Source organism: Nuphar pumila, chromosome 1 (genome assembly GCF_984573655.1).
Source record: "Nuphar pumila chromosome 1, dmNupPumi1.hap1.1, whole genome shotgun sequence".
NCBI lineage: Eukaryota > Viridiplantae > Streptophyta > Magnoliopsida > Nymphaeales > Nymphaeaceae > Nuphar > Nuphar pumila.
In genome coordinates, this window is record NC_143249.1 from 175,053,197 (window position 1) to 175,070,320 (window position 17,124).

General features: G+C 35.4%; 1 protein-coding gene across 2 annotated transcripts in view; it reads right to left on the reverse strand.

Annotated features, from left to right (window-relative positions):
• Positions 1–17,124, reverse strand: part of LOC149851333 (uncharacterized) — a 45,641-nt gene that overhangs the window by 17,817 nt on the left and 10,700 nt on the right. For both annotated transcript variants that reach the window (XM_090000207.1, XM_090000198.1), the window contains exons 3-5: positions 14,016–14,422; positions 6,831–7,016; positions 4,738–4,930 (exon numbers count right to left, since the gene is read on the reverse strand). In XM_090000207.1, the coding sequence (XP_089856333.1) occupies positions 4,738–4,930; positions 6,831–7,016; positions 14,016–14,422 (786 nt within the window). The remainder of the gene's footprint in view (positions 1–4,737; positions 4,931–6,830; positions 7,017–14,015; positions 14,423–17,124) is intronic.

A 17,124-nucleotide genomic window follows, 5' to 3' on the forward strand; every position in this document is an offset into this window, starting at 1 on the left:
AATCCAATGAGGGCAACATTCCACCAAATCAGCCACTATGGGCATAAACAAGAGGGCCACTATAGACACACACCAAGAGCATTCACAAGATAAAAATAATAGTTTATTGATGGCTGAAATGAACAAAGAATGCATCATAAATCTCATAGAAGAATTCAACACAGATTTCATAAAGATAAGTGCATAATTCTCATAAGAAACAAGTCATGCATGAAGAAAACATGCTTAAAAAACTCATGATATTATAAAGTCCACATGCATGAATAAACAAAATTGATGTGCATGCACAAACACAAATCTCATAAGATCATATGTTGGCAAATAAGGCCAATAAGGTACAATCATGTATACAAACCAATGTTGCGTCGTAGTGTATCATATCTATATCGGGTGTATCATACGATACACCCCTGTATCTTAGTGTATCATACGATACAGGGCATATCATAGGGTGTATCGTACGATACACTTCAAGCACACTTTAAAAGGGTCGAAACTTTTTTTTTACTTTGAGTTTTAAGGACTTTCCTAGGGCTAATTTCTCCATGTGTAGAGGCCATTAGAGGGAAACTCACGCACCCATAGGAGACTTAAGAGCATTTTGGGGTTCGATTCTTTCGCAAGGAAGAGGCATTTGTGGTTTTCTTCCGTAAAAGTGCATTTTCACTTAAAAGAAGTGAGATAAGGTAAAAATTCTCGTTTTTTGCTTCATTTATGTATGATTGAAGTTGAAGGAGGGTAAGTTCCTTTCTTTTTTTATGTTTTTAGAAGATATTACTTTAGTTTTAGTTTTTTACCTTTAATCTCATTTTTTGTGCCCTTAGAACTCAAAATTTGTCCCTAGGGTGTTATTGAGCATTGTTTTACATATTTGTAGTGATTAAATTTAGTAATACATGCTCTAGAAGGTTGATGGAGGGTGGAGGTCTTGGGAGGATGCCTCTCAAAGAATCCTACATTGAAATATTATATATCAATTGACTTAGAGATGTGTTTAAAAGGAATACTGAAGTGTAACTTTTGTGGTTTTGTAATGCATGGAGGATTGTATAGATTTAAATGTCATGTTGTGGGGCAAAGCAACTCCACCGTAAAATTATATACATTGCATTCCTATTGATATTCGTGTTGAGCTTTTTACTAGCATTATAAAAAATGATAAAAGAAAGGCATGAGTACGTGCAACATTTGAGAGAAAGAAATTATCAGAGGTGGTCCCTGATTCAGAAGATAAAGATGACCCAACATCATCTCAAGCCATTGAACAATGCAATAAAAGAAAGGACATCATTGAGCTAAAGTTCGATATTGAAGATGACTTTTATAAATAGATATGTTTTCGAACTCTAGCATGGCATTCTGTAACTTAAAAATGCAACTTTAACTTTTGTAATGAATTATGAAAACCTTTTAGCTTTTGAATGTATCGTTATTTTGTCTTAATCAATTGTATTTGTGGTGAATAGATGTGTTGTTGCACGACTAAATGTGTGGTTGTTAAATGTTTAATGAATATCTATGTTTAGTTAATCTTATTACATAAATATATTGTGTTCTTGCATTCTATGATTTTCTTGTTTTGGTTTTTCAATTTTTTTTAGATCTTTAAAGATTTTTTAGTGAAATTTATGATTTTTTACGATACACTACGATACTATAGGACATTATCTTATTTTGGGCCTGACCGATACGGGTTAACAATACACTACTCACAATCTTGATACAAACTCAATTTTTTAAGAAATACCAAAAGAAACAACCACATATAACCTCAATACTTCTCAAATACTCAAATAAAGCATCTAGATTTCTCACAAGAGCATATCAAGTAAAAGAGAGTTCAAACAAAAGTTAAGCAAGATCTCAAACAAGAAACATATACAAAAACAATTCCAAAGAGCTCAATCATGTGCTTATAATCAACCAAAATTTAAAGAAATTTTCAAAAAAGGTTAATAAATTTCTTAAAAACCCATAAACAAATGATTTCTCATAAAAAATGCATGAGATAGGAAACAAAAACAAAAACAAAAATAAAAATAAAAATAAATAAAGTTTTTAAAATACATACCGGATTAAGATTCCCTTGCCTCCAAGTCAAACCTTAATCAAAGATCCTACGTGAAGCACATACTCGACTAAGGATCCCGAATCCATCACTAAAAGCTAAATACCAAGATGATCATATCTTGGCACTTATACCATGTCACAAAGTGGCACATAATCCAAGAAGCAAGAAAATAAAATAAAAACTAAATCCTATGAAATCCCAAATGCCATAACAAAATGCATTTGGATACAAGCAACTAACAACTCATAAACAAGAGTAAGAACCAAGAAGTAAAAAATAAATATTTTTATTAATAAAAAATATACAAAGATAACATGCAGGCCTCACTACAAACACACTCAGACACACACCTAAACTACCCATTAATCTCTCACCTAAACACACACACACACACTCTTTATATAAGAGAGTGAGAGGGAGAAAGAGAGAGAGGACTAGCCTAATGGCTAGTTAGAGGGAGGTCCAACTGCTAGTTGGACCTCCTCCAACTAGCCGCATAGTCCTAACGGCTAGCTGGTCAAAACAGTTTGACCATAACAAAAATAAAAAACAAAATACAAAAAATAAATATTAGTCATTAAATAATGACTAAAAATAAAAACAAAAGTATAAATGACAATTCATATTCTACCCCTACAAGTATACTTTGAGTATACTTAATCTAAAGACTAAATACCTAATAGGTATACCAAAGATATACCTAAAGTACAAAAAGAATACAAAGAATAACAAATACAAAGGAAGTACCCATAAGTCTACCCAAGTATACCTTGGTAAATACAACACAAAGATACATTTATCTTAACAAGTTAGCCAAGAAGCGTTTGCTCGAAGAGAGAGAGAGAGAGACCTGATTCCAGTGGCTGTCCCACAGTCCTGCTGGCTGCTCAAAGATTAGCCGGTAACTTAGGGATAAGAGTAATCTTAGTCTCTTAGAAAAAGGAAAAAAGTGGCAGGGACAAACGGGCACCAATGCCCATCCCGCTTTTCTCTTTGTGCTTTTGTTTTAATAGTCAAATGAGGGGTTTGAGCACCCTCATTTGACTGCAACAGAAGCGCACACCTTGCATTGAAGGTGTGCACCACAGGTAGGGATGGCACTGGACCAGGGTGGGTGTGGGAGACATGGTCTCCATCCCCGCCCCGTCTCAAAATAGTGACCTCCATCCCTGGTCCATCCTCGAGACCGGGGAACTTTGGACCTCCACCCCCACCCCATCTCAAACTTACTGTCCCCATCTCCATCCATGTCCCGTCCCTATTTAGTATTAGGAATATATATATGAGTTATATGTATTTTATCAAATAACTAAGGGTATTTTAGACATTTTACTAATGGGGATCAGGGACAGGGACAGGGCAGGGCAGGGGAAAGTGTAAGTCCATCGCTGCACAGGTTTTTATTTTCACCTCCATCCCCGGTCTATTCTCCATTTCATGTCCTCCATCCCCACCCCAAACGGGGCAGGCGGGTTCAGACGGATCCCCGCTTTCCGCCCGTCCACTGCCACCTCTAACCTCAGGGCCAGGCATGCACTTCAGGGCCTGAGATGCATGGCTCAGAGGCCCCTACACTTCTTCCTTGTGCCTCAAGGCATGGGCCTAGACCCTAAGGCATACCCTTCACACCTTGAAGTGAAAGTACCTAACAATATTGTTTTTCCGTTAGTACAAAACTACTTACATAATACACAGTTTTTTGGTTGGCTATGTACATAGATGCTTTCTAATGAACAACCTACCCAGAGACCTTTTAATTTCTCGCTTTTTTCATGGATCTTTTGATATCATTCAGAAACTCAAATCAATAATTAAACTGCACCAGTGCACCAGAGATTTCAATACCTAGGGTTGATGGTGAACACCAAGTATAACTCCAATTTACTAGTTGATTCCCTTAACTTGAACTTACTTATCTAGATAATTATTGCATAAGCTGCATTTTTATGGCAGGGGAAACTCATGCCCTGATTGCTTTTTCTGCCGCTTTTTCTGCCACATTGGATGCACTTGTTTGAAAAGCCCTAGAGAAATGGAGTTCCCTGAAATCCACTGTTCCAGACAACTAGATCCATTAATAAGTTAGTTTTCCAATACAGATCAGAAGTTCCATATTCCATAACCACTTACAACTTAACTTTTTGCATCCTTTATCCTAGAAAAAGACTTAAACACGTATATATCTATGTTATTTTTTATCACTTACAGAAGTCAGTCTCTGCTCAAAAGCTATCAAACTTCAATGATTAATCCATCTCCCCATAGGGATCACATCTCTCAGAATGCTTCCTCCGCTCTGAAGAATGCGCACAATGTAGCCTCAAGTCTGTGTGTCCACCCAATCGGTTGATTTGTAGGCATACGCAAGAAATTTACAGATTAATACCTTCATAAGCTGAGTTGTGCCAACCAGTGAGGGTGTTAAAATGAGTTAATTGTGATTTTCATGTTGCACCCAAAGCATCCTTCAAATACAACTTAAGCTAAAATTATCAAGTCAATATGTATGCTAATTCATACTTCCAAAATACATCAAATCAACTTAACCAAGAAAATTCATAGATAAGTCTAATCAAGGCTAAAACAACAAATTCTACACATTCAAAACCAAAAATTAACGGCAATGATCAAAAGAGATGAAAACAAAGCAATGCAGCAAACACAACCTCATAACAACGTCGAACATGAAGTTTCTTCAAGTCCTTGCATCCCTGAGCAATATTGTATATTGCAGCATCCCCTATGCTTGAACAATCCACCAAATGTAGAGCTTGCAAGAGTGAACAGCCTCGCCCGACCTCAAGAAGTGCATCATCACCAATCCTTTGGCAGTACATTAGAACAAGTTCCGATAGTCCCCTACAATTTTATTACACAAACAATCAATGACAACCTGATTCTTACAAGCATTGAATATAGAGAAACATTTACTGGAGAATATAAGTCATTTCAAGTGAATTATATATGCACATGACTAGGGAACTATAATCTAGAAAAAAAATCTCGTTTATGATTTTCTTTAGTCAAGGTGAACAGTTTCGCTTAGGGGTTAAAACAGATTTGATACAGGCCAGTTCAAGCCCGACCTGGATCTAGTCCAAAATACACAAGTAGATCCAAACCGAATCTGGATCCAAACCAGATGCAATAAGTTAGGATTGAATTCAGATATGAAATATATATGGCAATTTAAAAACATGCCCATTACATGTAAAATTTGTAATTGGGTCAGATTTTGAACTGAAGCCAAATTAGATCTGACCGAAAGATCCGAATGCACTTCCGGATCTTACTTTAAGGATCTGAATCCAGAAATAACAAGTCAAATTCAGATCGAATATCTGACTATACCTGACCCATTTGCATACTAGTTTCGCTCCCACGTCATACATATCACAACTGCATTGCTTAGAAACCATCAACATTCAATTAAAGGTATTCATAGTGAAGGAATTAAGATGATTTTCAAATTTCAACCCTTCTTCACTAGTTTTGTTGTATGAAGGCCATGCTACAAAAAAACAAACCTTCAAATCACAATATACAGCAAACTCTACTTAGTCATGCTTGGTCAAAACCAAGGTTGCCAGACTAGGAAGCGGAAGCGGGAAAGGTTACGCGAAGCAGAAGCGAGAAGGGATGCATTTTAAAATGTATAGGAAGCGGGAAGTGAGGAATAAAAAAAGCAATACAAGAATTGCATAGGAATCGAAATGGAACACAAATAAAAACTAAAATAAAAGTGACTATTCTTAAATTTCATGATTTTTTAGTGTACAAATTAAATTTTCAACAAAATCTAAAAATGATGACTGTCAATTTAAAGAAAGCACAAGGAAGTGAGTGAGTGTGAGAGGAAGCACATAAAAAATATGAAAAGTAGAGTGAGAGAACATATAAGAAGAATATATGAAGTGTGTGAAAAGCATAGGAGAAGCGGTGAGAGAATCAAGATTCTCATCAAGTTTCGGAAGTGAGGAGTATCAGGCTTCCGAAGCGAGCTTCCCACCTATCTAAGAAGCTTCCGGTAACTCTGGTTAAAACACGACAATCTAGCTAGAAATCAAACTAAGAATTACATAGATATTGGTTGGGAAGTCAAATTAGGCCACCAACTCAGGATTGAACAATTGAAAATTCCAAAATGCATTGGAAATAGATGAAAGGCCGAAGTAGTATCAAATTTCCAACAGGCCTGATGATTCCAACATGGACAAAAAAATGAAATATTCCTAGAAAGGAAAAAATGGAAGACCAAGTCCAACAATGACAAAATCTATAGCTCAAAATCACATAATAAGAAACATCCAAGAAGAATAAGAAAAACAATATCAGTTCTTGTTCAAAAATTTCCCAAAGTGTGTGCAACTGTATAGTGCTAGAAGCTAAACCTTGTGAGAATATAAATGCCCCCCATATTTTATCAATGGAATTAAAAAAAAAAAAAAAGAGACAAAGAAAAGAACAAAATAATCTTGGCATATTTTATCATCTTTTTCTTTTTCAAAAAATTGCTAAGATTTTCTGAGAAAAACCAAAATTTTAAATTGCAACGAGAGATTACCTAACCCATAGTGTATACCCATGTACATATGTATAGGGTATGTGTGTTTGCATGCCCGAGCACGTGCATGCACTCAAGAGAGAGAGAGATACAATGAAACAAATGAGAGCAAGGGGCCAAATAATATCATGTCAGTGTTTTAACATCTCCATGCTAATGCCAGAGAACTACAACTGGTCGGAACAAAATAGATACCTGCAAGATCTACCAATAGCCTCAAGTCCAGAGGTTCCTATATTGTGGCAACCATTTACTTCAAGATGCGTAAGTTCTCTACATCCAGTGGCAATTGCAGCGAGACTTTTATCGCTCAAGAAATAGCAATCGCTCAAAGTGAGAACATTGAGTTTCTTACACCCACTCCCAATGGCAAAGAGGCTCCTGCAACATGCATGGTGTGGTAAATATCACTAAAGCATGATAAAGTACAACCCAGGATAGTGACAAACTATGCACATGCTTTATCAGCAAAGACCCATGAATAGCTTTTAGCCCAAGATGAACTAAAATATGTTAAACAGTCTTAGCATTACAAGCAGCAATTTGCAACCAACAGTAACCAAAGGATTTATTCAAGACAAGTAATCACAAATATCTCATAACAAACATAAATAGAACAAGAATCTGCAGAAAGGTGGCAGAGGGAAATGAGAGTAAAATTCAAAATGAAACTAGCTTGTTACAAAAGTGAGTTGAGAATGTGTGTAAGCTCGAACAACTAAAATGAAACACAAATGCCTAAAAAATGAAACATTCACTTAGACAACCTGATTATAATTGTGTGAAACTGCAATTTATAGTGAATCTCATTACACATGCTTTAATATGCAGAAAATTTTGAACAAACTGTTTTTATAACACAAATGACAGAATGATCTTTTCTCTGTTTTGATGATGGAGAACCTACCCCAGGGGATGCCATGGTCGGATGATCTGAATAAACCAATCTTAGTAGAATCCTGGTGTATTAATGTTTGCTAAAGTGATACCACTTATGTTATTAATGGTCCTGTGAAAAAGTATTTCAAGGAGGAGGAGTGATGATATTGCAAGGACAAGTAGTAGTAGCAGCAGGAGTAAAAGCAAGGTATTCTAGATGCAAAACCTTACTTGGTGGATCATTTGAGCTTCTGAGATGGCCACATAAATGAAGAAATAGTGTTCAGAAATAAGGTTATCACTATCCCTTCTAAGAGCAGATAGCGCTCAGAAACAGTGATCTATGCTTCCTCTAAAAATCAGCTGCAAGCAGGTGATCTATTAATCCAGCCATTCAAGTAGAACTATTTCAGAGAAAAAAGGGGGGATCTGCAAGAAGCGTAAAATAGCTAAATAGTCCACACACAATGACAAGGTGCCAACAGATGAAGTGCCATTTATTGATGATCCAGCTAACCATCCATGGAAATGTTTTGCTAAATCTGTAACCATGATGAAGAACATACGTGAATTAGGATACAGGCCATCTCAAGCAGTAGAGGCCTTAAGAAAATGACTGACAATATAAATAATGGGATCGAGGCAGGATCAAGGGAATTTAAAACCAGAGAGGATTTTACGATTGTTAAGCTTTCCCCGCTTTAATGGATGCAAAGAAATGCCAGAGCGATATATCACAAGGAATGTACCCTCAAAGCAGGCAAAAGAAATATTGAAGTGATCCTAGATCAGATGGTTTCCTGAAGTCAGGACCAGATGATCAGTCATCTGTACCAGAATTCCATCGCTCAATGGAAGATGAAAATAGGCTTCATAAGGGTGATGGAAAATCAATTTGGAGCCCCAGATCACAAAATTTCTGGCAACCACATTGAGAGGAAGTTGTTGCAGCAATTTGCCCTAAAGAGGGTAGTCTCAATCTTCAAGAACACAGGAAGTAAGAGAATATTAATACCTGTTAGCAATAGCAACTATAGGATGCTACAAGAGAAAAAGCACTTGGACTGTTTATCATACAGTAAGAGATGGTGCTCTCTCTCAAAAAAAAAAATTTGTTAGCAAAATTTATACCATAGTTACCAGAAGCACTCTTACTAAATGGGAATCGCAATTCCTAGGAAGTGGGAAGCAGGAAGCGGAAGCAGTCCAGAATCGTGCTTCCTGGCCATGGAAATCATGATTCCCAACGATGGGAATCCCGATTCCCATCTGATGGGGATCCTGATTCCCAGCCATGAGAATCGGGATTCCTATGTTTGGGAACTTTATTTTCTCTTATACATAGGAATTTTAATTCTTGGGTGCAGGATAAATCTTAAGTTGAGGGACTTACAATTCCTTATATGTAGTCTAATTCATAAAATTTAAGTAAACTATTTTGCATGTGCTAAATTCAAAAGTTTAAGGGCATAAGAAAGTAAACTTTTTCTAGGCATACACTTCTCTCGTGTAGATCATTTTAAAAGAAAGGATATTTATGTCTTTTTTCTGTCCTTTCAAAAGTAAGGATTTTCCATTTTAGATCGAAATTGGATATCATTTTATAGGTATGGAATTATATAACATTGTCTACCCTTAGCATACCTTTTTTATTAAGTATCATATAATGACTTGTCCCCAATTGTTTTGGGATGAAGGCGTAGTTGTTGTTGTTGTTGTATCATATAATGACTTATATTGTTAGACTTAGTTGAAGTTCCTTAGAATTGTAATATATGTGATTAGTTATGAATTAATTGCTGAACATATTTTTGTTGTTATTTCAATGTTTTGTATCCAAACTCCAAAACAAACTTATCAAGTTGTTTTTAAATGTCTTGTACTTCTATTGAATATATATTAGTGTGTTATTCTCTTAAATGATTTAGATATTTTTCTAATAAGATGGTGTAGTTGTTGATTGTAAACGCCATTCTCAATTATTTATTAATATACTTTTCTCCTCAAAAAAAATCATTTCTTAATGTTTTTTTTTCTTGCATCCATCATTGACGTAGGCTGGGTTTGACCGAAGCTCTATAAACCTTGTGTTGTGATTTGCTTGTTTTTTTTGCTTCCGCATCACTTTTCTTGATCTACTTATATCTGTCTATGTGAAAAGGGAAATAATTTTAAAACCCAATTCACCCCTCCCCCCCCCCCTCTTGTGTGTTTTTGCCATATCGGGACTCAACAATTGGTATCAAAACCTCACTTCTTCATTCAAGAAGTTTATTGTTCGAAGAAGTAGATCCATATGACAAACATTGTAGGAACTCCTCTTGGAGAAGGAGCTTCCTTTATCCAACTTCCTAGATTTGATGGAACGAATTACAACTATTGAAAATTAGAATGAGTATTTTCATTCAATCCATTGAGTATGAAGTATGGAAAGTGGTTGTGAAAGGTCATTTCATACCGAATGAAATTGATGAAAACAAATGAACATTAAAAAATTGACCTTAAACGCTAAAGCTATGAATTTGCTATTTTGTGCGCAACAAAATACTTCGATCTTTTCCAAAGTCTTGCAGTCCGAAGGTAACCACCATCGAAGAAGCTAAAGATCTCAACAAGCTATCCTTAGACGAATTGATAGGTTCACTCATTACTCATGAAATATCTTCAAAAAGAGAAAATAATGATGTAAAGTAAAGGAGAAAAAGACTTGCTTTAAAAGCAAAGTCATCAAATATGGATTCAAGTTCTAATGAAGAAAAAGCAAGTGAGAAAGAAGAGCTTACCATGATGACAAGGAATTTCAGAAACTTCTTTAGATATCAAAAGAGAGGTCAATCAAGTGGTAGGAGATTTTCAAAAAAATCATCTCCTCTAAAGGATCAACCAAAAGATAAAACCATTTGTTTTGAATGCAAGAAACCGAGGCACATTAGAATTGATTGCCCCTCATTGAAGAAGAATCTCCAAAGAAAGAGAAAAAAAAACAAGATTATGGTGGCAACTTGGAGTGATGAAGATGACTCTTCATCCGACAAAAGCGAACATGAAGTTGCAAATGTTTGTTACATGGCCAATCAAGATGACCACGATGAGGTATTTGATGGTGAACACTCTTCTTGTTCTTATAATGAACTTCTAGAGGTATTTGAAAAATTGTTAGATAATTTTGACAAAGTTCGAATTGAAAACAAAGGACTTGAGAAAAATATTAAGTATCTAACTAAAAGCATTGAATGTTTGCAAAGTGAAAAGGTTGTTTTACTAAATGAGAAAAATACTATTTGTATTAAAAATGAATGTTTGCAAAAGGAAATAAATGTTTTGATAAATCAGAAAAATGATGTTTATAGCAAGAATGATGTGCTTGAGAAAAAGAATGTTGATTTAAATAATTCCCTTGCTAAATTTGTTGGTAGTACCAAAATGCTAAATGTTATGCTTGGCTCACAAATAGGAGTTTTTAGAAAAGAAGGAATAGGATATCTTCCAAAAAACATTCCTTCCAAGATGCATTTTGTCAAAGCTAAATTATCAAGTACTTCATTTGCCACTTGCAATTTGTGTAGCAAGAAGGGTCATGTATACAATGCTTGTTGGTTTCAAAAGAATGGACAAAAGGTGAAAGCCAAGTAGATTCTCAAGGATCAACTAAGATTATGGAGTAACTCAAACGGACCCAAACAAATTTGGATACCAAAACTCTCTAAATGAACTTGTTCTTTTTGTAAGTATGTCTTAAAGCCAAGATTGATGATGATGTATGGATCTTGGATAGCAGATGCTCAAGACATATGACAAGAGACGAATCATATTTTCACTCTCATAATGCAAGATCGTGGATCGGTTGTCTATGAAGAGAATGGGAGAGGAAAGATCATTGGTATAGGCACCATTGGTAACAAAAGTTTTAAACTCATTGAAAATGTATGATGAATGGATGTTTTTCTTTTCATCTTATGCTTAAATGTTTCATATGAACTATATGATGGAATGTTATTGATGTCAGTATATCTTTTTCTTCCAAAAGATCAATTTTTTTTTGTATGCTTACATTATTTTAAATGATTGGATGAAATCCTTTTTTATGTTGTCAAAAAAGGAGGAGAAATGTATGTATATGGGGAAAAAATGAACATGTGTATATGTGAAGTGTAATGCAAAAATGTATGTATGGTGTATGCAAAAATATGCATTACAATGAATGAGAGAAACATATATACTTGTTGAGATTTGATAAAGTTCTGTTAAAAATATGGATGTTTGTTGAGATTTGATACAATTTTGTTAAAAATATGGATGTTATATGTATTATTATATACTTGAATGAAATATTGTTAACAATGTACTATATTTGAATTAAAGTGATGCAATATGAGCACAAATGTGAAAGTTAAAATTTGAAATGCCATATTTGAATCAAATTTGAACTCCGAAATGTTTGAACCATAAAAATTTGATTATGCATACTTTGTTTTTGCATTGATTTTGATATAGTTTTGTCATCATCAAAAAGGGAGAGATTGTTGAACTCCTACACTGATTTCGATGATAACAAAACTCTCTAAAGTACTAATGGTTAAACCTTAAGTGTGCAGGGATTTTAACTGACTTTAAGTGCAGGAAACATTCACATTTCAGTCCCAAAATTTTCTTCAAGAAGTGCCAAAAAGATCACACTTTGAAATGAGGTATTTAAGTAAAAATGCAAAGAGTTTACCGATTAAGTGTCGACCTCTGGAAAGCACATGTCAACCCGTGAAGAGCCCATAAACAAAGTTCAAAAGAGTGTCATATTGAAAGGCAAAATATGTCGACCCACATGAATGACATGTTGACTCTCGACAAACCGAATGTATGCCTGCTTGAACTGAGTTCAAAGCATCGACTCGTGAAGAAATCAAGAAGTATATACTCTCAGGATTGAAGTCTCGACATCCTTGAATGACTTGTCGACCTCTAGCAACCGAATGCTTGAATATCCATTAAGCAGAGGAGTGTCGACATTCGTGAAGCAAGTGTTGACCCCTTCAGTAATCAAAAGTGAAATGTCACCCCATAGATCTGAATGTCGACATTTGCTGAAGAAAAGAGCTTTGAACGAAGTTGAAAATATGAATGAAGTGTCGACCCGAATGATGACATGTTGACACTCGAGGAATATATGTTGACACATGAAGTGTCGACCCGAATGATGAATGTCAACATGTAAGAGCAACGGGCGATTCTAACGGTCATAAATCCGTTTAAAATTCTTGATTTGTGTGCCCAACGACTCTCCCAATGAATCGAGATCATTACCAAGTATTTATTGAAGAGGAAGAAGTAGAACTACTCCAACACTGTTTAATCTGTGGAAACAAATCAAATCATCAAGCTCTTCAAGATCAAAGCTCTCAAGTGTTCTAAAGCCTTCCAACATGTGATCTTCATCAATTTCTTAGCTTAGTGTTGAGATTATTTGGAGTTTTTCTGTATTGGGTTTCACTCACCCTTGCTTACAACTGTATTCACATTTGTATGGTGAAAAAGAATGATTATATTCAACCATTTGTATTTGTAATTATGGTGAGTCGGTAGAGCTCACGGTTGGGTTTCACAAGCAGTGTGAAACCGTTGTTATTGGTTTCTAGCACCATGAAGCTAAGGGATTTGGTTCCTAGCACCGTGAAGCTACGGGTATAGTGGATTGGGCAAGAGTTCAGGACGTAGGTTGGGTTTAGCCGAATCTCTATAAACCTTGTGTTGTGGTTTGCCTATTTCTTTTGCTTCCGCATCGCTTTCCTTGATTTACTTATATCCATCTATGTGAAAAGCAAAATAATTCCAAAAAATGTGAGTATATATGTCACATAAATACAAATAAATTCAAAATAAACTGAATATAATCTAATTATATATGTTATATCTAAAATATATATTATATACTGAAAATATAAAGTTATAAACTGAAAATATAAGTATAAATTATAAATTTAATAAAACTTGTATGTACGGAGGGTAAAATGGTGTGTCCGGGTGTCGGCGCGTGTCGACATGGGGATACGCATGTCGACACGGGTACGAAGGGCAAATGGAGTGTTCGATTACCATAGGTTGGATACGATTTGGCCATGCTTGACCCATTGTGTTAAACTCTTGAAGAGTGAGCCCAATTCTGGATCCAGATCCAACCTGATCTCATAGTGGACCCCTGGATACTGGATCTGCCAAAATTGGTTTAAGGTGTATAGATTTTGCATGTGGAAAAGTAAAAATGGGTTAGCCTAGACCTGTGCCCATCCATATTTGTTCTCAGTCTTCTGACAACAACCTGAATTCAGATATGTATTACTTGGATATGAGAATATTGGGTTGGATCTGGTTTGGACCTGGGTGGGAACTCCAACCAATTTGCATCACTACCTATTTGTGTGTGCTTATGGTCACAACCATTGTCTGGCACCTTAAAAATTAAAATGAAGACAAACAACAGACACTTCAAACACTACCATTGCCATGTACCTGTCAGTGAATTTTTGGAAGCTGTACAAAGCCAACAACTGCAATGATGAACAGCAGGCACCAACAGCTTGCAAGGTCTTGTCTGTAACATTTACACATTGGAGCCTCAAAGATTTCAAGGACGCACATCCTTGGGCTACGGCAACTACACCTTGGTCTCTGATATTTTCTGAATCCAAAGACAGGCTCTCAAGATTGGTGCAGTGGGAACCAATAGTTTCCAGTGAAATATCTGTTATTTTTGCACAAGTTGCCACACCGAGAACCTTCAATGACTTTCCAACACCAACAGCTAACTCAATCAAACCTTTATCAGTCAAACCCTCACAAAAGCGCAAGTTTAGATCTTCAAGTTTCTTACAGCATTGGCCTACAGCTGCAAGACCATGATCTCCTACATAGCAACCCTGAACATACAGAAGTGAGGAAGGTATAAGGAAAAACTTGCAAAAAACCTTGCAACTTTAGAAAGAAAATATAGACTAAGTCAAAGTTTTAGTCAATCTTTTGCTGAAAGGCAGCATAATGGCTTCTAGAAACTTTACCCATAAGATGAAACAATCATAAGTTGCCATGGATGTTAACCAATCAATTGCCCAGCATAAACTAAATATTTGAAGTATGTTATTTGAAGTTTCAGACACTACAACATAACAAAGCTTGGCAGTACTTTATGAATGCATCATCAACATAAAATGGTCACTGGAATAAAAAAATAACTTTCCAATCATTGTCACCAATATCGTCGATATTTTGAAAATATCACAATATTATCGCCATTTCAGCTAGCCCAATAATATTGGCAAAATATCACAATATTTTCAAAATATCGCAAAATGTAAGTATCGTGATATTATTATGATATTTTTTTAAGTTTTCTTGTTTTTATATATTTTAAGATCAGTTTTTCTATTTTTGGTTTCTTATGTATTTTAAAAACTTTTAAAACTTGTTTTTTTATATTTTTTGCAATAAAAATAACAGAAAACCTATTATTTTACTACCATTTTATTATTATTTATATTTTTTAATTTTTAAATCTTTCAAGATTTACCCATGAAAAATCACTTTTTGAAAATATTTCCGAGAAATTACCTTGAACGATACAGATGTATCCAATATAATATCCCAATGTTGTACGTATTGTATCATACCGTGCAGCACGATAAGTATCATTACTTTTGGGCAATATACACTTGTATTGCGATATGAGTGTGTATCGTACCCGTATTGGGTATATCATACGATACTACGATAAATCTTTGGCACACTTTAAAAAGGTCGAAAGTTATTTTTTCATTTTGGGTTTTAAATACCTTTTGAACGCCAACTTCTCTATTTGTCTAGAGGACATTAGAAGTGCATTTACACTGTTTTCACCCAAATAAATGGGTTAAGGTAAAAAAGTACATTTCCATCATTTTTTCACTATCGTGGTATAAAACTCATGAGTCATACTATGAAACTTTGGGAGAGGGTGATTGAGTTTAGGTTGAGGAAGGTTGTCATGATATCGGAGAATCAATTTGGTTTTATGCCTGGAAGATCAACTATGGAAGCTATACATCTTAGACAACTTATTGAGAGAAATAGAGAAAGAAACAAAGATTTACATATGGTTTTTATTGATTTGGAGAAGGCATATGATAGAGTACTTAGTGACGTTATCTGGTGGACAATGATGAAGAAAGGTGTTTCTCTCAAGTACATTAGTATAATTAAAGATATGTATGAAGGAGTAGTAACCAATGTCCGCACTTGTAGAGGGGTGACAACCAATTTTCCTATAACGGTTGGGTTACATCAAGGATATGCTTTAAGCCCTTTCCTATTTGCTATAGTGATGGATGAGCTTACGAGATCAATTCAAGAAAATGTGCCGTGGTGTATGCTGTTTGTTGATGATATTGTTTTGATTGATGAGTCTAGAGCTGGGGTTAATGCTAAGTTAGAATTATGGAGACAAACATTGGAAGCAAGAGGTTTTAAGTTGAGTAAGAGTAAGACAGAATACATGGAATGTCGGTTTAGTAAGCAACGAAGTAGTGATGGGAGTGTAGTGAAGCTTGGTGAGCAAGAAATATTGGTGGATGATTGTTTCAAATATTTGGGATCTATCATTTAAAAGTATGGAGATGTAAATCATAGGATAAAGGTTGGGTGGATGAAATGGAAGAGTGCAACTGCAGTGTTGTGCGATCGTAGAATGCCATTGTGGTTGAAGGGAAAGTTTTATAGGACAACTATTAGGCCCGCTTTACTATATGGTACGGAATGTTGGGTTGCCAAGAGACATCATATTCAAAAAATGAGTGTAGCTGAGATGCGTATGCTGAGATGGATGTGTGGAAATACAATAAAAGATAAGATTCGGAATGAGGAGATACGTAAGAAGGTAGGCATTGCACCCATTGAAAATAAGATGAGAGAGAATCGTTTACGGTGGTTTGGACATATTCGGCGAAGGCCTAATGATGCTCCAGTTAGAAGGATGGAGAAATGGGAAAATATATTAGTTAAAAGAGGTCGGGGTAGGCCTAGGAAGACATGGATGGAGGTGATAGGAAAGGATATGAATGCTTTAAACCTCACCGAGGACATGGCATTGGATAGAAATGATTGGAGGAGAAGGATTCATGTGGAAGACCCAGAATGATTTTCTTTTTTGGTTTATATCGCCGACCCCAATTGTTTTGGGATGAAAGCGTAGTTGTTGTTGTTGTTGTTGTTGTTGTGAGTAAAATTACAAAGCTACTCTCCAAAAAAAAATTGCCTCGGGGGCCGCTACTCCCTACAACCCCCGCCAACTTACCGTGAAGTTGGATCCACGAAAATTAAAGATTTATAAAAAGGTAGAAATCAAGCTCTACACTCCAACAAAGATGGCATAAGATTATCCAACATGGCAATGAGGCACTCAAGTAATGAGTGAAAACGAATTGAAAATCGAGTGCAACTATTACCATAATATTTTTGTTTATGTAATATTAAAGTACGAGTCTAGTGGTATGTTCTTAATTGCAAGATATTTAATATTTTGCCTTAAGACATAAATACTTCATATGCAATTTTATGGTTGTATTTTGTGCAATTCATCATTGTTTCATGT